The sequence below is a fragment of the Pyrgilauda ruficollis genome, unplaced genomic scaffold (genome assembly GCF_017590135.1).
Source record: "Pyrgilauda ruficollis isolate IOZ18807 unplaced genomic scaffold, ASM1759013v1 scaffold254, whole genome shotgun sequence".
In the NCBI taxonomy this organism is placed as follows: Eukaryota; Metazoa; Chordata; class Aves; order Passeriformes; family Passeridae; genus Pyrgilauda; species Pyrgilauda ruficollis.
Genome location: NW_024523867.1, coordinates 87,324 through 109,054, shown reverse-complemented (window position 1 = coordinate 109,054; position 21,731 = coordinate 87,324). Strand labels below are relative to the sequence as shown.

General features: G+C 40.4%; 1 protein-coding gene across 1 annotated transcript; it reads right to left on the bottom strand.

Annotated features, from left to right (window-relative positions):
• Nucleotides 1–3,747: 3,747 nt before the first annotated feature.
• On the bottom strand, nucleotides 3,748–21,051 carry REEP5 (receptor accessory protein 5). The gene is made up of 5 exons (XM_041471043.1): nucleotides 20,622–21,051; nucleotides 20,422–20,515; nucleotides 10,050–10,188; nucleotides 5,440–5,608; nucleotides 3,748–4,082 (listed from the first exon to the last, which is right to left on the bottom strand). The coding sequence occupies exons 1-5, from the start codon at nucleotides 20,737–20,739 to the stop codon at nucleotides 4,033–4,035; spliced, it is 570 nt and encodes a 189-aa protein (XP_041326977.1). The 5' UTR covers nucleotides 20,740–21,051; the 3' UTR covers nucleotides 3,748–4,032.
• Between the last annotated feature and the right edge of the window lie 680 nt (nucleotides 21,052–21,731).

Here is a 21,731-nt window from a genome sequence, read left to right as displayed (position 1 = left end):
GTAGTTTGGGATCTGGGAAAGAGCAGAGGACACTGCAGGTAGAACTGAGTAGGCTGAACTGCTGTGCTACATGAAACAGCATGTGTGCCTCTTTTCATCTGTCAAGGTTTGGGGGTTCTTTGAGGTTTTTGGGTTTTGTCTGTTTTTTGGGTTTTGTCTGTTTGCTTCTAAAGTAGCAGAACTTAGACATATATAAGAAATCTTCAAGTATTCTTCTCCTACAAAGATCCACTAATACAAAATATACAGTTTTTTGGAATTTCATAGCCTCAGCAAAGGTGTAAACTAAATTGCATTCCAAAGTATGCTAAATTCAAAGTTCATCTTCAATGATTTTTACTTGACTAGTTCATGAGTTCATGTGGTCATCTGAAGATCTTTTGCTACAGAATCTCTTAATGGTTTCAGTACTGGTAGGAAATGAAATTTTCAAAAGGCTGTAACAATGTGGTTGCACAACTGAGGACTTAGAAGCCCTGGGTTGTCATTCCTCAAGAACAGTTTCATTCCATCACACTGGATGTAGAAGTTCTCTAGAAGACAAGACATTCATCATATTTGTCAGGTGCCCTTTACAGAAAATGAGAATCTCTCATGACCTTCAAGGATTTGTGGTTTTGTTTTTTAAAACTCCATGCTTCCTCCTTTGCATAAGGAAACTATTGTTTGTGGAATATGAAATGGGGGTGGAAGATGACTAATGAATTAGTAATAAAAATTTTAGTTGATTCTCACATTATTTAGAAGAGTTGGCAAGAATGAAACGCAAACTCAAGAAACTTCCTTTTACTTGTCAAATTAAATGTAGTGAGGGTTTGACCTGACAAATACTAGTCACACCTTCCACTACTTATAAGAATTTCTATGGTTTGTTAATTGCCTTGCTCTGGTTTGGAGAGTTTTCATTATTTTCTCACTAGTGGTGATGTTATCATTGGGGGATGTTATGTTTTCCTGAGCTTATTTTCCTTTTTTGCTGAGTTTGGAAAGGAGTCAGATAAAGCAGATGAAATGTCCTATAAAGAGTGGTAACACCAGTCTTAGGTAAGTGCAACATCACAGTAAGTATTCAGCATTGTTTGTTGAGGTCATTTATGGAACACCAGGAAACCCATGGGAGAGGAAAAACTTCAAAATCCCTCTAGTTTACAGTCTTTCCTCTCTGTTTCTAGAGAATCCTAAACCTTGATGATTCCCAGGTAAGCCAGGCTATGAAGTCTAGAAAGATGCTTGTGGTGCTCACTGTACAGAAGAGTTCTGCATTCCAAACTCATGTGAGGGCCCGATGCTCTAATTCTGCTTGGCTGCACTCTCAGACTGGCATGAGGCAGAGACACTTCCTTTGTAGTTTAAAAGGTTTCTATTGGTTCCACAGTAATGAACTCCAGGGAGGGGGAAAAAAAAGTGAATACCCTGTAAAGACCTGACTTCCTAAAGTAGCCAGATTTTCATCTTTGGGGTATAAGGTTCTTAAGAAATACTGAGGCATCATACCAGTCCCATAAGAATCTCTTTATTTGTGTCCATTTTTATTTAGCACATTACAGCTTCAGCAAAGACATGGAGCGGATGTGTGCACCAACATTTGCACATGAATGTTGTGAAGACACAAAGCAAAGCACTGATCTGCGGGGCCAGCCCAGTGGAGTTACTCCCAGGAAAGGATAACTTGCTGCAGAAATTCAGTCATTTCTACTTGCATCAAGGCAAAAAAAAAACAAGGGCAACTTCTGTTAACAACAGACTATAGTTCTAATTCAAGTAGAAATCTGACAAAAGGGCACTGATTGTATGTGCTGATAATATCAAGTTGGTAAAGACAAGAAGTTGATTTAAAGCCTTTCAAGTTCTGAGAGAGATGCAAGGGACTGTTTCAACACTTACCTAACATGTACCTAGAATGTTTTATCCCCATTAATAACAGTGGAAGAACTGTTTAGTAGTATAAGAACTGAAAAGTAAATCCTGTCTCTACTACAGACATCATTATGCTTGAAAAATCTAAAATTTACTGTAAGCTTTTAGATAAGTAAGTTATGTAGTACTTTGCACTGAAATCAAGTAGTCTAATAAGAATCCTCATTTATTTTCATCTAGTTACTTCGAATCTCACGAAGTGAAACTAAATTACAACGGCCACATAAATGCTTTACATAGAGCTGATAGAGTTTAAAACACAGAACTAAGGTTTAGTAAGGCTTACCAGAAAGTCCAGTGGGTTTACGACAGAAGAAGTTAAGACAAGAAATTAAACCAGTTAAATGGTGATACTCTTCAAACTTTTTACATGCTTAAAACCTAGAAGTTTGCTGTAAACTTTATCCTCTTCAGCATATCCCCTTCTAACAAGAAGTTGTCAAGGAATGATTAACTAAGAAATCTTTCATTTTTTCTTCAAATGACAAACTGCATGCTGTCCTACAGAACATGAGGTACAGCAGGTTTTGTATTTCCCTATCCAAGCTGCCAGCCCCAAGGCCTATGTTTTCCAGCTCAATGCTTAAAATGCTTTCTCTTATGACACTTCTATGTCCCCTTTTATTAAACATATCTCTCCAGGTTAAAACTGACCTGCTGAGTTGCACTGTGTGCTTCACTCTTTTGCAGTTCTTGCATCTGTAAAATTACAATGAATGTTTATACAACAATTTGTTGCAGAAAGCCAGAAGTCCTCAAAACTTTAAGTCTTTAGAATTCAAGATTGTGTACTGAAAATAATTTTTATCCTATCAGAAGCTTAAGCTTCCTTTCTGCATGTTCTGTGAGCTCAGAACTGCCACACCATTACTCTAGGCTTTCAAGAAATGTCAGCATGGAGATGAAAACATGGGAATTTCAGTAATTCATGCCTGATTAATTAATGTAATCATTTTTGTTGAAAATACCACAATGTGAAAGAGTATAGATGTAAATGTTAGAAAAAAAAAAATCTAAGATGCAAATCTAAGAAAAAATAATTTTTTTTACATTGATTGTAAAAAATCCCTTTATTCTCTTAGCACTGTTACTGATTGGTCAGGAATATATTAAGTAACACCAAGAGCTTCTCCACTCAGGAAGTTTAAGTGCTCATACAAAGTTGTTCTTAGTATAGTCAGAAGTGATTGCAGATCTTTATGAGCAGAAAAAGCTTGTGGGAGCTGTAGTCTGTCCCCTTAGTGATGTAATTCTGAAGACTGACATCCAAGGCAGTTGCTATTTTAAAAGGAATTCAGGAAAAAGTGTTTGTAATGGTACTACTCCTTAGCTAAAGGTGGCTTGTACTTTTGAGTATGACCTTAAAAAGCACACTTTGAACAATTCTGGATAACAACTTGTTTCAACAAGAATAGGCAAGAAGTTGTACTTCAGTCACATTCTGTTAATCTTGTGGGATTTAATGCATCAATTTCTAGCAAATCACTTCAGGCCAATATAAGCTTCATCACTCCAAGGAAGTTATTCTTTCCTATATTTAGTATCCATCCATTTAAGAATACACACACTGTACCAAATACTGTGTTACAATAAAACATGCAACAGTGAATAATCTCTATAACTAGGTGCCTAGAACACATAATTTCACAATTTACAGCTTTAGTGGTGGGGAATACATCCATTATGCCATCTCTCACAATAATTCCCTGTATATTCAAGAAGATCCATTCAGAATTTCCCCTATGAAATAGCTTTGTGCTTCCAGATGCACCAAAATCAAAGTGTTAAAGAGTAATTTCATAGACAAAGAGACAACTAAAGTGCAGAGCCTGAGGGATATATACTTTTTTATTTATGTTACTGCAGAAAGAGATTACTGAAAGACTTCTGCATGAAGATGAATAAAATATTTTCATTAAGCTTCAGATGCTGCCCACTGCATTGCTTTTAAACAAAAATGCATACTCTCTATCAGTCACAGCAAAGTAGTAAGTACACTTACAGCACATTCCTTTAATATATCAAAATGTTTCCAAGCCAATATTATTCAACTTATACCACAGTCCCCAGTAACACCAAGCTGCACAAAGGAGGTGGTAGGGAAACTCATCCAGTTTAAGTGCTCTTCTTTTCTTCACCCAGCAAGTTCACTGTTGCTTTCTTGGCTGGAGGAAAATAAAATCAAGTTTAGTCATAGGCCTACTGACAAAGTGGGTTATCAAATGTTCTCAAACTGCATGATAAAATATTTCCTTTTACTCACAAGAGAAAGAACCCAGAAGAAAATCACAGTTTATACACCTTGATATAGTGATAAAACTGATCATAAAAACATAAGTAAGGAGCAGTACAAACACTATGGTATTGTTAAAACAGGGTTGTTCAGTGTTAAGGTCATACATGTTTACAGCAAGAAATATATGGTAATGATAAAACAGGCTTGGAATAATGCTAATATTTGTGTGTACATACATATGTGTATGCATGGTTTCTTAAAAAAAAAGGCTGTTGTTTTGTTTTGGTGGGTTTGTTTTGGTTTGTTTTGTTGTTGTTTGGTTTGTTGTTTGTTTTTTGAGCTTTTTTTGTAGAAATCTTTATACATAAAAATAGGAAAAAGAAAGAATAAGTGACGAAATGAGGACAGGAAAATCCCACATGCAACATGGAAGGACATTAATTAAGATACACGCCTAACAATAAGGATCCGAAAGAATCGTGCAGCAAAATTTCCAACAATAGTTGAGCAAGGCAGATCTTCTAAGCAGACAGAAAAGTTGGTAAGATGAAATGAGGCTGCATTCATTGTTTGGTGGAATGGAGAATGAAGATGCTTTGAAATAGCATATAGATAAAATTTCTTTCAAGTGAAACTTAAAAAAACCTTTATTTTAGTTACTTAATACATTTCCTTCTCTTATTCATAAAACCATCATCAGATACTTTAGAATGCAAGGGTTCATTACAGAATGCAAGGACATAAAAACTTAAGCAATGTATAGGCTGTTATAACACGTAAAAATAAAATGTAATTCCTTTAAGAGTGAGGAATCCTTTGACCTCCAGAGGAAGGAAAAATGCAAAAATATATACATGGGAAAACTGCACTTTCCACATTGCTGTGTATTGCTGTTAACTGTTTACTGCACAATTGGGAGCCCCTCTACACTACCAGATATTTAAGGGAGTATTTCAGGCGATATGAGGATACACTAAAACACTAAGTGTATTTCTGAAAGGTATGTCTGAACCTGCCTCTAGAGAGAATGCTTTTAGTGGTGTGTATGGTGGGAAGACACAAAGGCAATTCAATTTATTCCACTAATTCTAGCCTAACTGCAATTCTAGGAAGCAAGATCCACTGCAACGCCCATTTCCCAAATTTAACTTCTCCATTACAATTTTCATAGCCTTCTTGCAATTTATTTTTGTTTCCTCCAAATGATGAATATTAAGTACAATAATAAGAGCTCCCCAGTGCAATTCCCACTGCTTGCTGTGACCCGTGAAGGGCCTTTTGCTCACCCTCTTTAGTGATGGTGTCTGCAGTCTCTGCAGCCTTGTCTTTCAGGTCCTGCACAACGCTGTCCAGCTGGGCCTCATGCTTCAGGAAGAAGGGACGGATAATCCGGTGGTAGAGAAACTCTGCCCCATTGGAAGGGCTTGGAGCCATGCACCACAGCAGGAAGCCACACTGTGAGAACAAGAACATTGGCCTGAGTGGAAGGAATCATGAGTGGAAGACAAGGTGACTTTCCTAAGTGACACAGAACCAAGCACATTGACAACAGCGAGTCATTGACCCTGTGCGGTCAGGGCTCCAGAAGGTGCGTATCAGGACAGCCATACATTCAATCTTTATACTGGAATAATTTCATGGATAGTCTAAGGACAAAGGAGGAGGGCTGCAGCAGTAAATCTCATCTGGTGTCAGGTGTATCAACATCACATGCACTTTTTTTTTCTTTGAGGTGGAACTATAACACCTGGCTACAAAAACATTAGTCTCTCTCAATATTTCTAAAACACATGGCTCAGACCTCGCTGAATGTCTAGGTCCCTAAATGACCTCAATTCAGCCAAAACACATCCCTCTCCTCTCTGCCTGCCTTGAAAACACAGTGGGGGAAAGAACAGGATTGTGTGCACTCCAGAGGTCAATTGACAAGGAGGAGAGGTAAACCCAAGCTACACACAGTGCACAAGCAAAAGTAATGCCTCTGGATTACAGTTTAGGTATAGCTTTTAGGGCACCATCTGCTGTCCAGAAAAACTGAAGACCACAGTGTGGGGTCATGTTTCTGCATCTTACAAAAGGGGATTGGAAAGACAGTTATTACATGTACTACAAATCCCTGTCTTTACTACTGAAGCACTTTTATATGGCTTCAGTTTCACTGCCATACACCACACAAAGACAGCCATGCAGAGCAAGATGAAACATTTAAGGGACAGGGAGTGCCATAAACTAAATCTGCTTGAGCGATGAAAATACATATAAAATTATTTTACAGGATAAAACTGCAACAAAATGAACACTTTCCCAGCATTTGTACAGTTCTTTCTGTACACATATAGTACAGTATTATTCCATGTCAAAAGCCTCTCCAGAAAATGAAGGCATAACAGCTTTTCTCAGACTACCCTTTCCTGAAACACAAAACAAAACAACCTCAGCCTCAAAATATGCCTTGTTTTCATGTTAGACAGGATTCCATGTTTGAGGATTCCCACACATCTCTGGACAGTAAGGAAACAAAACACACAGTCTTCTTCAAGCAATACCTCAAAATATTTTGGAATATGTCTCATCTGTTCCTTCCCAACATGGTATACTGAGACTGAATGTTCTCTAGGTTCTACTCCTCGCATCTGTGAAATTTTGGCTTTGTCTTCTCTGCAGTGCCAGACCAATTTTCCATCCTTTTGGGTAAGCATTAAGCTTTCTTCTTTAAAACATTTGATCGTGGTGTCAAAACAAAATGACTGAAAGGAGTGTTTGCTCAGAAGAGAAAGAAAGGTTTTTTTAAAGTAAAGTGTTCACCAGAGAGATTGGCCATCAGGAAAATTCCAATGAACTAAAACTAATAATTCAACATGCAATAAAATCTGGCACCAGTAAGTAGCAACTGATGAATTATTAAGTATGGTCAGAGAAAATAAAGGCAAAAAGTGCCTTTACCAATATAAATACTGATTTTCAAAAGCTTCAATTCTTTGGACTTAATATAACAGAAAGACTACATGGTGCTATCTTATGTTGTTATCTTTCATTAAAAGGTGAGAAGTACACTGACTTTATTTCCTATCCAAGAATATCTGATCAAATATTGAAAGTTACTTCTCCCACAAAACTGTACAAGTATCTCAACTTCTACACAAAAAAATGTTAGTTCTCCTTTGTTTTAGAAGAATCCCTCAAATGTGAGTCCAACTTCCTCTAAAACCAAAAGAAATTGAAATTTCCCTTTCCCTGCCTAAGAACAAAACTAGTAATTTTGATTTGACAGCTTTGTCCCACTCCAGTTGAGAAAAAGGTAATTATAGATTTGTTCTCAAATAACCTATTACTTTTGAATTGTACTGCAATAGATGTTTATACGCATTTTCTATTGCACATGTACCAAAGTTGAGATTCTCACTCGTTTCAAAGCTTGAAAATGTTAGACTGCTAACTTAGTTTATTTTACCCCTATCTCTCATGAAACTGAACTAACATAGGCTATTGAAAATAAAGAGGGTTGTAGAGGTTCCAGCAAGCTCAGAGTGATAAAATTGTTAACTGGAAAAAAAAAAAAAAAAGAAACAAACCCAAAATATATTCTTTGCAACTCTCCAGACCAGACAGAGGGAATGGAATTCACCTGAGCTCAGTCAGGCTCACTTGGACCTGCTCCTAGCAGCTGGTTTTGCCCTGGTAGCACCAATTTTGTTCAGAAATAGCATTACAGTATTTCAAGGCAGAGCCATTAGTGGAGTAAGAAGTCCCTCTTGCTCCCACCACCAGGAATACTCATAGGATGATAAACTCTGCTGCTTTTACTGGCTACTGTACTCTAATACCTGAATGCCACAGAAATCTTTAAAGTCTGAACAGAATTATTTAAAACCAAATCATATGCACAAGAAATTATGAGTTGCAGGCATGTCCTGTGATTCAGAGATTAAATAAACCCTAAACAGATAAAGAAGAAGCCCATAAATTCCAAGAAATGTCATGTGGAGAACAAAAGTGTATACAAACATCATAACATATTTAAAGTTCTTAAACATTCCTTTCTCCCACCCATAAAACTTTCTAGTCTGCTGAAAACTTTAATGTCACAGAGTCTAAACTCTGGACTTCAGGAAAGTCTGGAAGCAGCAGTGCTCAGTGTTTCAGCCATGTACATAAAGGTGTTTTGAAATACTGAGCAACTAAATCTCAGTCTGGAGTGGAAGCTACAAGCTGCATCAAATAGATGTGAACACACAAATTTAGCACATCTTGAGACTCAAAGCAAGCTCAAAATTTTCATGAATTACGTATCTGGGCTTCTACTTCATGAAAGAAATATGGAGACATCATAAGTACCCTCCAAGAGGTTTTAGTTCATGGACGGAATGTAGCGTGGAAGCTGCCTGATTCCTCCTTCTCCTCCTGCGGAGTAATCTCCACCTTCCCACCCATTCAGCAACACTTCCTGATTCTCAGCCAACACCTGCCTGCCTTTGTAGAAACCTAACAACCACCACTAAGAGCAAACACTTGGCTTCTCTGTGCCTTCTGCAGCTATCATAGAGAGCTGTGTATTGTCATAATTCCTTGTGCTTCTGTTGCAGAACTGAGAAAAGTGCCTTTCCCTTTGATTACAATACTACATGTAACTATGGCACTCCTGATACCATTTCATCAGAGCCATTTGTGGTCTTTGTCTGGAAAGTCAACCTATATTTCAGTCGTGTGCTCTTCAGAAAGAGCTGTGGTGGCATGAAGAAGCCATTGCCACATCTTTTTCCACAAAGAATTTAGAAAAGAAGCTCTGAAAATACACTGTATGAATTCAGAATTGTGAGCATATACCACTGCAGATGATTAAAGTCATAACTCTACTGAAGTAGGTGTCCAAATGATTGCCACAGTTGAGGCTTGTTAAATACTGAAAAGGAACAAGGCAGACATGTAAACCAGCTGTCATAGTCAATTTTTGTCTATAAAGTATGGCATTTCCTGGAAACAGCTTTTGACATCATCAGGTCTTATCACTAAAATATTAAATGACCCCACCACAATAGCTGGCAAGTAAATAGTTTTAACAACTTCAGTGGGACTAAATCAGGCTAACAAAACAAAAGAGAAGGAAGAGAACAGCCCACTGAACCAGAAAACTGCTAACAGTTCTTTGAAATAAAGAGCAGGCTCTGCAGCAAGCTAAAATGTCTTTTACCCAACAGCACACAGAGTGATCAGCCATCTCCTAGAAGAATTTAACATGCTAAAGTTGACTGACACCTTAGATCACAAACAAAGCTTGGAACATATTAACCAAATCATTGCTGGTAGTCAAATCACAGTAACAAACGCACATTAGCAACCATCTCCTCTGATACCTACCAGTTCCTTTCAGGAAACTGAGCTTAATTAAAAATTAAAACTGTAGGACAAACTATTCTTGTGTTCCAATTTCCATCTTTGCTCCAATAGCACAGAAGTTATGACCTCCTTCAACAGCCTTCAAGATTTTACTCTCCGCTTTTACTAGTCCGCTTAAAGCAAAAATAGAGCCACTCTTTGGGGCTTAGTACGTCATTTGTTCAAATTTACCTGAGCACCAAGAGAAAGAACTGTCTTTGATTTGGGTTTTTTTTTTTTTCTTTCTTTATTTATGGGACAGTTCCACTGTCTTTTCTTCTATCCTAAAACCCAGCAGACCTTTCTCTTCCATCTATCCCAACTTCCCCTCTTGCCTCACAAAACCATCAGCTGTAAACAGATCACTTTCACAGTAATAAATTTCACATAACCTGCATGTAAAAAGGTGTGACCTGGGAATGATTCCAAATTAATGTGTTGTCATCTATCCATTCCTGGAGACATTAGATCAGTTTTATCGAAAGGTCCCATTTTAGGAGAGGGGTCACATGAATTAACATACCTTTAGCATGTAGTAGAAAGGGAACCATGACAGAAAGATGTCAGAGAAGAATTCAGCTATGCTGAAAATGCCATACACAACCCAGTAAGTCAGCCACTGCGTGTCATCATCTTTGTTGGGACTTTCAATGGCCTTGATTCTGCAAGGAAAATAAATAAAGTGAGCAGAACAGTGGCATCAGTCTCATCTATAAAGATGAAGATTTTATTACTCAGATTCTTTGTTATATGTGACTCTCCACATTTTAATTACACCAAGAAAACTAATTAGCATCTATCATACAGACAGTGTGTCAAGATCTTTGAACAGCAAAGCTTTTCCCTATATACCACACTTCAAAACTAAAAGATACTCAAGCTATTTCTACCTCAGGGATTACAAGGAGAAAAAAAAAAAACACAAAACAAAACAAAACAAAACAAAACAAAAAAAAAAAAAACCAAAAAAAAAAAAAACAAAAAAAAAAAAAAAAAAAAAAAAAAAAAAAAAAAAAAAAACCACACAAAAAAAAAACAAAACAAAACAAAACAAAACAAAACAAAACCCAGCAAGCATTCTGATCTTGCTCACAAAACATTCTGAGGGACAAAAAAGGGAGGGGATAATCTTTGGCCATGGTTCCAGTTCTGGAGGCATTGTGGTAATCCTAACCAGAAGGCTACTGTACATCAGAGCATTATTTATCCACATAACAGATAACTTCATAACCTAACATAGCACATAACAGATAACCTGAGTGAGCCCAGTCCTGTGAGGCACAGGATGCCACTGATCACAACACCTGCCTGGCCTTGCTTACAGCCATCAGTGATCATCCTCCTTCTCTGGAGGTCAGAAAGGAATGATGAACAGAGTTGTTGTCCTGGATGAAAAATCCTACAATACTTTAAGTTATCAAAATGGGGTAGCCTTGGCTCCAGACAAGGCCTGCACAGTGGGCTATGTGTGGATCAGAAATTCATTCAGTGCTGCACAGCCTGGGGTTCCCAGCAGCACCAGTGGTATAAAACTGTCTGTACTATTCTGGTTTTTTTACACAGTTAGCTCTAATAAATAGCATATTAAATGTACTTATACATGCACTAGATTCCTCTTTGAAAAGGTAAACTTATCCATAAGATTTGCTCTAAGTCCTAAGAAGCACTTGGTCTACATAAGCAGAGGGTATCCAGATCCGTATGTTGAGGAATATGTATCTGCATCACCCAATGTATTGCTCTATAAATTAATTCCTACAGGACTTGCAAAGTCTGATGTACACTAAAGTATTAAGAATGTGGTAAAAAATCCTCTACTAAAGTATTGGGCTTTCTGCATAATGATTTAATGGGCTTTTGTTCTCCGTCTGCTATGAGAATGCAGTTCAAGTTTATACAGTTTTACAAAACAGAAACTAAAAGATGCACATGTGCTCTTTCAGTAAAAGTAATGGAGTGGAGTTTCTGGAGCCACTAAATTCCAGATTAGCACTGTAAGAAGTTTTAAAAGAAAATATATCTTAGCAAATCTAAGCCTGATAATTTCAAGCTTAAGAGTCTTAGAGAGCATTTTTCCTCTTCACTTATGCTGGAGGATTAAAATCTGTAGACTCAGTTTAATGAATTTACTTTAAATTCTTGTATCACTTCTTCCTTTAATATCAGCTGTATGTTTCTGAAGTAGCATATGTGAAATGTACCAGAAGTGCCAAGTTTTCTGTTAGTTCCCTTAAAAAGGCAGAGTTAAGGAGGTTTACAAGGCAGAAGTCAGAGAGTTGGCCGTAAGTCCATTTCCTGGTCTGTGTGTTGAGAAATGCTGTGGATTCTCTCATTTCCTAGTTCTGTAAGTTAGGGGGGAGCAGAGGGAATTGGGGAAAATAATTCCTGTGACATGCTCTATGTTTTAGCAAAAAGCACTGGCAAACCCACCACATGCAGAGGGAGCTGGCACAGCTGCTGGATCAAATTTCTTTGAAATGCAGTACAAGGATCTGATACTTAATTCATGCATTATTTCTACTGGAGTGTGAGGCTGGCCAGCAGTGTCCTGCAGTGGGAAAAGCAGTAGCCCTTGCCATACCCCATCAATAAAGGGAATCTTAACAACACACAGCACCAGCACAACTGGAAGAACAGGTTTTCCACAGGTTTTGCAACAGCAGGTCTAATTCCTGATATTCCTATCATCACAGGCAGCCCTAGTCCAAGCAGTCCAAAAGGCAGTGACAACTCCAGCTGCTCCTACTCCCACTGTAAAGCACATCTTTTCTATGCCCACACCTTTGAAGTATTCTAGTAGGACCAGGTGAGGGGCTTGTACAAAAACAGCCCCTGAACATCACAGGAGTTAAGAAAGAAGGTTATGGAGCTATTTTCAATGTGTGAAACAGCACTTCTGGAGGGAAAGAAAAAAGTACACGGACTAGTAGGGATGTTAGGGTGGTGCATAAATGGAGCAGAGAAAGAAACCAATTGCAAAGTTTCTCAATGTTAAGGAAAACTTCCTGTAGAGGCTCATCATGTGACTTCCTTTAGTTCTGACAATTTCTCCATTAGAGGCAGAGAAGACTTATATTACCACAACAAGCATCCTAGCTTGGTATTTATGAGAAAATACTTTGCAGTTAACCTGCCATCAGTCTTCCTGTTTTCCATTCCATATGAAGTGAAGTCATGTATGGATTTAAGGGAGCATTGTTTCACTTTCCTTTTTAACATTATTAAAATCATCCCAGTAACTATGAAAATCAGCTTTAATTAAAAGAAAAAAAAAGAAAAACAAAACCAAAAAACCTTAGAATCTCCGATTTTGTGGCAAAAGACAGATGGCATATCACTGTGTTAACGGGCCACACTTAATTATCTTCTCTCCTCTGGAAACAAATGGCTTTTGAGAGCTCCTAAGTGCAGTGCCATAGGTGTTCTCCCTTTGAAGGTCCACCATCTGTTGCTGTAGTTTCTTAGGGAATACATGAACACCATGCATTTTTTGTCAGGCAGCCACAAGCAGCAGCACTACAGTAGTTAAAGCCCCATCTGATTTAGCCAGCTGATGTACGCAGCATTAAATCCACATGTGGGTGTTTTCTTGCACACTGTAGAGAACAGCACATCTCCCCTCCTTCTGCAGTGGTCTGATATTGGTCAGCAAGGTCAGGGGCAGCACCCTACCTAGCACAGCCAGCAGGGAACAGCCATGTCAGCTCAAACTGCTCCTCCAGGCCATGGCTCCAGTCCCAGTCAGGGAGAGAGGGAGAGGGGGAAAGCAGGTTACAGCAGAGCCATCAGTGAATTAAAGTTTTAACTGAAGTCAAGGAAAGACAAGTATTTTATAAACGTCCTGCTTTGGAAAGGGGAGTGTGTCCCTCAGATGAGACAGGGAAATCCAGCATAACATGTCCCTATTGAATAAAAGGGCAAAAGTCACCTCCATCCCTCGCTACTTACACACTATTTCAATATTAAGTCACAGAAAACAGTAGTTGTCCAAGAACAAGCACAGTAAGTTATGTAGAATATCAGAAAAGAGAGGGATTTTTTTATCCATTTATAACTACACTCGTTTCAACATGAGAATCACACCATAATTAAATTTAGTCTTCCAAGTTATTCTAGAGGTATTACCCTGGTGTAATGCCCTGTACAATCAAGCTTAGGAGAGACATCATAGACATTACTTCAAGCCAAGAACACTTCATTCTTCTCCACGTTAGGTCACCAACCAAGCAGGCTGATATTCAAAATACAATCTCTATGAATAAGTGAAAAGTTACAGAGCAAGAGGCACCGACACTATATCCTACTTTAGGATTGCCTTCTTATAAATTATTTCTGTGTTGCAAGAGCAAATAAGTCAGTCTTATGAACACATTATATTAAGATTTCCTAACAAATGAAGGACCATCCAAACACAATACCTTCAAATTTTAAAAAATATACCGTTTTGTTTAGTGCTGATCTGACTAAATTCCACCTTAGTTATGCATAGTAATTATGTATCCCAAAGGATTTTTTTTACTGCTTAATCACTAACTGTAGAGGACTTTAAATAGAGCCTCAAACAACTGCTTACAGTAGTTCTGCACCTTGGAGGTAAAAGCAATCACTAGGAACAACTCCAGTAGTCTGGAGAGTAAATATCACAGCTCAGTTATTTTAAAAACAGCTGCCTGACCAAGAGTGAAAATGACCTGCTGTGGGCCAGTGCTGTGATGGATGGGGAGCCAAGAGAAACTTCATTTTCAGTCAGATCTGTTCCCCAGTAACCCTGCTAGCTGGTGGTGCCAAGAGGGAAGAGTGGAGGTTGTCACATTCTGTAGCAGTCCAGGGTTCCCATCCATGCTGTACTTGCAGTGTCAGAGCACTGGCTCAGCTTTGACCCTGTGCATCCTAAAATCAGTCAAACTTTACCCTAGATCAATTGTGGCACTTATCCTGTTACTGATAGTAACAGACAGTGGCCTAATTTTAGTATGTTGCCAAGTGGAGTTCTTTCACTTAGAGCATCTGACTCATTTCAACAAAAAAATCAGCTCTTTTCCAAGAAGAGACTGCTGCTCCTCAATAAGTTCTGGCATAACAAATAATTTGTTAAAATTCACACATATAGTACTCACAGCCTAAGCTACGAGTCTCTAGTCAGGGTTTTACTGGGCTGAGTCCAGACGTGGGAGGCAGAAATAAAGAAATGCCAAATTTTATTGCTGTGGTCTCATGTGAAACCATCACCCTTATCCCTGCAATTTACAAGGTGAACCTGAGGGTTCTTGTATAAATAAAGTTACAGGTTCAAGGCAAAAGATCAGCCTCCCTCAAACCCAGTGCTCATGTTGTAGCTGGGAAAGACTGGACCATTTTGTGCATCCTTCCTTCCTTCAGTTTTCTGGTCGATGCTATATGAAGTGAGTAGGTAGGCATATTTGTCATACCCTTAACCAAGCAGAGGTTTGGGTTTGGTTTTTCTTCATTTAATTCAAAAATCCATGAAATCACCTATACTTCTAGAGCTTATGCCTACTGATCTGCCCCAACTCTTTACAGCCAGTTGTAAAATAATTTACTTCTAGCTATCTATCCAGACACCCACACAGAATCAACACTCCACTGCACCACAAACTTCCTTAGCTTGGTGCCTCCCTGTCATCCTCATGTCAGACTCATCCTGGCACACTGCCTCCCTGACATCTCACATCATTTCACTGAAACAAGTACCTGTGCCTTTGGATTCACTTTATCATTTTGGCTTCTACACTTCTATCCATCACCTAAAAGTCTTCTGTTTTCCATCTTTCTTTCTTCCTCCTCACTGACTGCAACAGCAGTCATACATTTGCAGATACAGAAAAGATCTTCCTGCCAACTGCACTTACACAACTGTTGTAATTTAAGTCTACCAGTTCCCCTCTCTCCTAATTTTGAGGATCTAGCAGAAGGGATCAGAAAAACTCATCAAGGATTGCAAAGGAGGGCTTCACTGACCATGCACAGACAGATATTAGAAGACACCAAAAAGCTACATGACAGTAGTACAAAGGGTTCTAACTGTGTTTCTTGAAAGGAAATGGGGACTGAGGCAGCAAGAGGAGCACATGCCATTTTGCCCACCCATGGAGTCTTACAGCCCGCATGTTAACTCAACACAAAGCTAGATTCCTGAAACAAAGGGGAAGGGAAAAGCAGGCATCCTCTCATTTCACTGCTCTCTGCTCATTCTTGGCCTGCTCTCTCCTGGAACAAGTATTTGTAGGACCAACCAATGACTCAGTTCCCCAGTTCTGACTCAGGTCAAAACCAGCTTCCCCAAAACACAATCCCACACACATGCTGGCTCTTCTGCAGGAATTAAGATGTGTTAGTGCCTCAGTTCAGAGTAGACCCATCCGTATAACAAACACCTTTATATTTTTAACCTATATGTAAGAATTGGAAGTAAAATCAAAACTTTCATACTGTTATCACAGTATTAGACTTCCTGAATCTAAACACTTGCTTTCTTTAAAAAGGAAAACACATAATTTGTCCAAATGACTGATAAGATGGCTTTTAAACACGGCACTCTAAAATCTAAAAACCAAAAAGTGAGTGTGCTTCAAGGAACTGATTTGGCAGGACATATTAAAAAAAATCAAAATACCCTTTTTAGTGTCTGACAACCCAGATTATTAGGCACAAGAGAAAACAGCACAAGTGCGGACAGATTTGAAAATTTTCTGCTTAGATTTATACTGGGCATTATGAATCTGGTTAGATATGTCAGCTCTCTCAAATCGTATTTATAAAGCAGCAGCAGACCATTACTTCTGAACCTTGGAACATCATGCATCATTTTTCATGAAGGAAGGAAGTAAGCATTTGCCTTAAAACTTGTTAAGAGAAATTTGCTGTCCTAGTTCTCAATAAATACACAAACAATTTAATCTTTTCTAAATAACTATCACCAAAGAAAAGCGGTGTTCCTGTTTTAAAGGTATGAAAGAGGAAAAGGAACTAGGAGACAGACTCAAGACACCATGACAATATCAAACTTCAGTTGAGTGCTTATACTTCTCTACAATCAATCCAGATTGTTTCCTCCTAGTAAATCTATGCTATGAGCAACATTTACATAGTAAAAACAGCTAAAGTGAACAGCATAAAATTAGCCAAAGCAGAGAGAGGCATTCTTGTACTATACAGCTTTTCTCCCTTGAAGACACTAGTAATAAGTTCAGACATTTTACTGCCCAAAGCTATTTTCATCTTTGCAATTTTTAAACCAAGCATGACAGCACTTAAGAAATTTCCAATCCTTTGCACACATTTCTTAGTCATCAAAGGCTAAGATGACTTCCTGCTTGCACTCTAATTTTTCCGAGGCAGCTAACCACCACTAACTATGGGTGGAGCTACATTTGAACACGCTAGCTCTGGAAAGTTTAGAGAAGCAGTGGAAATGCTGGCAACGGTATTTACACACTTGCCAACACTCACTTTTTCCATCTCTAGCCTGATTACTGCCTTGTGCAGTTAAAGCTTGCTAGAAGTTAAGCAAAGTTGTGTCTATCATCTGTGGCAAACTTTTCAGTGCTGGTCTACTGCAACCACAAAAGTCTATAAATTAAGTATTAGATTTCAACTTAAAATTATTTTTTTCTCTTTCATTACATAGCACTTACAGACTTTTAAGGAATGATAGTAGGTAGACATTGCCTGATCTATCAGGAAACAGCCAGAGCACTACTGCTTCATTTTGCCTATGTTAAGAGACTGAGGTGGGCCCTTGCTATGAGATGTCATGTGGATGTACAGGGAGATTTTTGTATTGCTGATGAAGAAATTCCTCCATGTATGAAACCACTAAAGGTTTACCCAAGGCAGAGCTGAAGGTAAACAAGGAGGAGTAAAGAGGTAAAGAGCTGTGCCTCCTTGAAGCTGTATCAGGCATTAAGCAGGGAGCTGCCCCCTCCCCTGGCACTGGTTTGCACCACAGTGATGAGAATGTGGGCAGCAGTGCAGCTGCAGCTGCACCGCTTCACACCATCTGCTGGGTCTAGCAGTTACAGCCTCCAGCATTTCTCCACTGAAATTCACACCTGCTGCACTGCACACACCACAGCGAATACAGAGAATGGCAGAGACCAATGAAAATAAACTGCAGGTTTATACAAAGCCTGGCATGCAGATACCTGCACAAAACTGTCCTGGTTTCATGCATGAACAGAATGAACTCTGAGCTGAGGGTTTACGGGTTTGCTGTGACTCCAATATATTTTATTTCAGGAAAGCTTAGAGATGGACAACAATTGCCATGACTAAAGTAATCCAGAACTGAAATCCTAGTAAAACAGATTTGGAACATGCCCGTGGGTCATCCATCAGGCAGCCTGTTTGCCATTTTAAACAACTGTAAAGACTGTTGATGCCCCTTGCAGAGCACAGACATCTGTCCCCACTGCTTCATGAGTGCCTTTTCTGCTGACAAAGAGCTTGACCCACTACTTTGTCCCTGGCCATGGCAGGGTGGCTGGAACTACATGACCTTCAGGGTTCCTTTCAACCCAAACCATTCCAGTTACTGACAATGGAGAAATGATACACTGAACTACTTCACAAAATAAGAAAGTTAATTCATCAAGGAAAAGTAATCTGCTTTTTCTCTTTCAGTGCCTTTCTGAGACATTTCAGGTTTGGTTTCATTGTTGAACCACCTGTGTAAACATCAAACTAACACCCTGCACAATACATTCCATTTACAGCTCCTGACCTCTTCCAGAAGCCATAGCTTTTAGAGCAAAAGGCATTTGAGGGTGTGTGCAGCTGATGAGCACTGTTTTCTCTTCAGTGCTCGGCAGCAAATCCACTGCTGTCAGTTCATACAGCAGGCTCTTCATCTGCCTTTCCAACGGGGACAGACAACATAGCAAAGAGGAATAAATAAACCACTCTAGGTAGTGTTCTTTATGCTTTGGGTCTCTAAAAGCACGGGGGATGGTACTCAGCAGCATCCTGACAACAGTACATGACCCAGAGCAGCCAGAACAAAAACAGAGTGAAATGTGGATAAACTCTACATACCAGCTCTGGACTTGAGAGGGAAGGGCTGGGGAGGGGATTGAGCCTGCCTGTGCTGTCAGCAGGCTGCTACTGAAAGACACTGGCAAGCAGCACACCACACACATTTTAAATTAGATTTTCACCAGGATTATAATTTCCTACTATAAATGTTTTCCAGAATTAAAAAGGCAGCTAAAGGACAAGCATTACCTGAGCATGAACTGGGAAAAAGCCCCCAGAACTGGCATTGTGTTTACATGCTTTTTGTTTAACTAAAACTTGTAGCCAAGGACGTTGCTCCCATTATTAAAAAAAAGCTACAAAAACTGAAACATACCACAGTACTAAGATCTGGGAGGTAACTTTTCACATTAAAAACCACATTTCACATTTAAAACCACATTTCAACATGGAAAAGGGAGATACTCCACAAAAACATTTTAAAAAACCCTCAGATTTTAAAGAAAAAATTAGTAATGAAACCTTATTATTCATATTTGATTTGCTACTGCCTTGCTTCTGCAGTTCCAAGAGTTTGTATTATCAATTTATTCAGCATCATTGCATAATGGAAGGTTTAAAATTCTAAAACCAGTTCTAAAACAAATTTTAAAATTCAAATAGGATTTTATAAAGTAACTACATAATTTTAAAAGTGACCTAAGACACAAAATATTACATAAATGTAATTCCTACACAACCATTTCAATGTTTTGAAGGTTTGTTGGCTGCTATTTCCCCTTTCATATTTTAATGAGAGAACACTGTTAAACTAATCTTTTCACTAAAACTTATCATCTAGGAAACCTAAGTTTCTCCAGAGTTCTTGGCCTATAATCTCCAAAATAAGCAAATACCAGGAACAGCATTTAAGAAAATGTTGTTTGGCCTTAAGCATCACAACCACAAGATGTTTCAATAGTATAAAATGAAGTGACCCTCTCATATCTCTGAAAAAAAATAAAAGAACCGACTTTGTATTGTCCAGGATCCAATTACAGAGAAGATATTTTTAAAAGCTGCTGACTGTATTTAAACAGAGTTACATAAAAGGCAAGCACTGTGTTTCAACAATATCGCAGTCCTGCTGGGAAGGACTTCCATTTGATGGATGTATTAGGTTAAACAGGTTTTATTTAGTACGTTTCTGCAGTCTTTTGGATCATACTCGACTGTCGTCTTGCCTAACAGTTAATGCATTTTGGTCTAAAGGACTACATAACACATGTGAACGATAACAGTTACTTCGTTTTTAAGAATATCTAAGGAGCCCTTCCTCTGAAAAAGGAAGTATTTAAAAGTCTTTCACGCTTAAGAGGTTACAGCGTTTTCCTTCCCCGCTCCCCCCCATAAGCGAGGCAGGTTTGGAGTAAGCTGCACTCCTTAATGCACCTCTCTCTCCAGCCCATCACCCAGTGCTCGGTACCAGGCACACGCCGACGATGCGCCAGTGCCTCCCTGCGCCCCGCTCAAACCATCAGCGCGAGTTTTAACAAACACCCTCCAAGCGGCGACCCTCCCTCCCGTACGATCCAGCTTCCCGTGGGAGATGACAAAGCTGGGAGCCGAACCCCAAAGCATATCCCGCTACAGGAACTGGTTATTAAGTGTGGAAACCACCCAGCGCCTCCCATCTGTAACTCCTGTAACACTCGCCAGACGGGAGATGCCTCGTTCTTCACCTGGCACCTGAACCTGCTCAAGGAAAGGGGTGGCCGGCAAACAACACTTTGGAGCACGGTCCCGGAATGCCACCCCAGACAGGCTCGGCACCGCCGCAAGTGATGCGATTTTGCAGCCACATCGGCGGGTGGCACCCGGAACCACCGCGTGGCGCAGGGGGCAGGAGTCGCGACACTCACGAGACGTAGGCGGGGTAGGCGAAGCCGATGATGTTGCAGAGCAGAGACGCGCCGTATCCCACCACCAGGTACACGGCCACGACCCCGAGGATGCCTGAGGAGAGAGCAGAAAGCCGTCAGCGCCCGAGGGACCGGGGCGAGGAGGCGCGGGCAGGGCGCGGCCGCCCGCGGTGAGCCGGAGGGCGACGGCCGGGGCTCACCGGTGGCGATGTAGGTGCGGCTGACGCCGGTCTTGCTCTCGATCCGCTCGAGTACGGCGGTCATGCAGTTCTTCTCGTGTAGGAAGCGGTCGAACCGCTGCCGCATCGCCGCGGTCATGGCGCTGGTGCCGCCCGCTCCGCGCCGCAGCCCCGCGCTCCCCGCGGCCGAGCGCAGGCGCCGCCCCGGCACCCAGCGCCCATCCCCGTGGCGCCGCGCCCGGGGGCGGTGGCGAGCGACCGGGAACCATCTTCCGCCGGTAGCGGGCCCGTTCCGAGCCCGCCCCTGCGCGAAATGGAGGTCTGGGGGCGCGCCCCGCCGGGACAGACCCTGTCCTCGGCGGGTTTGGGGGACTCCAGGGAAAGGCAGGGATGCGGCACCGGCCGCGGTGCGCGCAGCCGATGTCCCCTCGCGGCCTCCCGCCCTTCTTGCCCCGCCGGCAGGGGTAGGTTTTTAATCCTGGAGCGGGGCCAAGGACATAGATCCCTGCAAGGATGGTGCGCCCTGTTCAAGGAATTAAACAGACAAGACCCCTATGTCAGAGATGGCAAGGAGGAGAAGGCCACGCACGTAGCCGGCTCCAATTGCCTACAAGTGCTAGAATGTCCCCCCCACCCCCAAAATCAGCGCGTGATACCATACACCGTGAGCAAAAGTCAGAAACAGATGGTAGGCATTGATGTGATGTAGAAGAGAGGTTATAACAATTTACAGATACCCAAATGGCGCATGTGACCACGCCGAGGGCAGCAGCGCCTTGCTGTAACTGTATCCTGGAACTTACGGTGTGTGCAATGTTTTTGCCAACTAAATATAGTTTGTTGGCTGTGATGTAGTCCTGGAAACTTCCTTGGCTGGGCTGACCCTTCTGAGCAACTCCTCTGCATCTGACTCAGCATTACAACCAGTACTGGGACTCTTTATGCCCTCCTCAAATCTGTGTTGCTTCTGAGTGTGCCAGAAAATACTAATCAGTCTTCTTTTGCGTATGTCTTATCTTCATGTAAATTTTTTTAAAATATAAACATCACACTGTGCTTTGGAGCTGTCAGCTGGGGGGAAGGCATCTTGGAAATAATTTAAATTTAATTGCTGAAATACATTTTCTTCTT

Bases quoted from the DNA above. Each gene is read 5' to 3' on its own strand.
- REEP5 (XM_041471043.1), bottom strand. From the start codon at position 20,739: ATGACCGCGGCGATGCGGCAGCGGTTCGACCGCTTCCTACACGAGAAG. The intron at 10,189-20,421 runs GTGAGTGTCGCG...TTTTCCTTGCAG, and splicing joins GCCTACCCCGCCTACGTCTC to AATCAAGGCCATTGAAAGTC. The intron at 4,083-5,439 runs GTGAGCAAAAGG...ATTTTCCTCCAG, and splicing joins AGACACCATCACTAAAGAGG to CCAAGAAAGCAACAGTGAAC.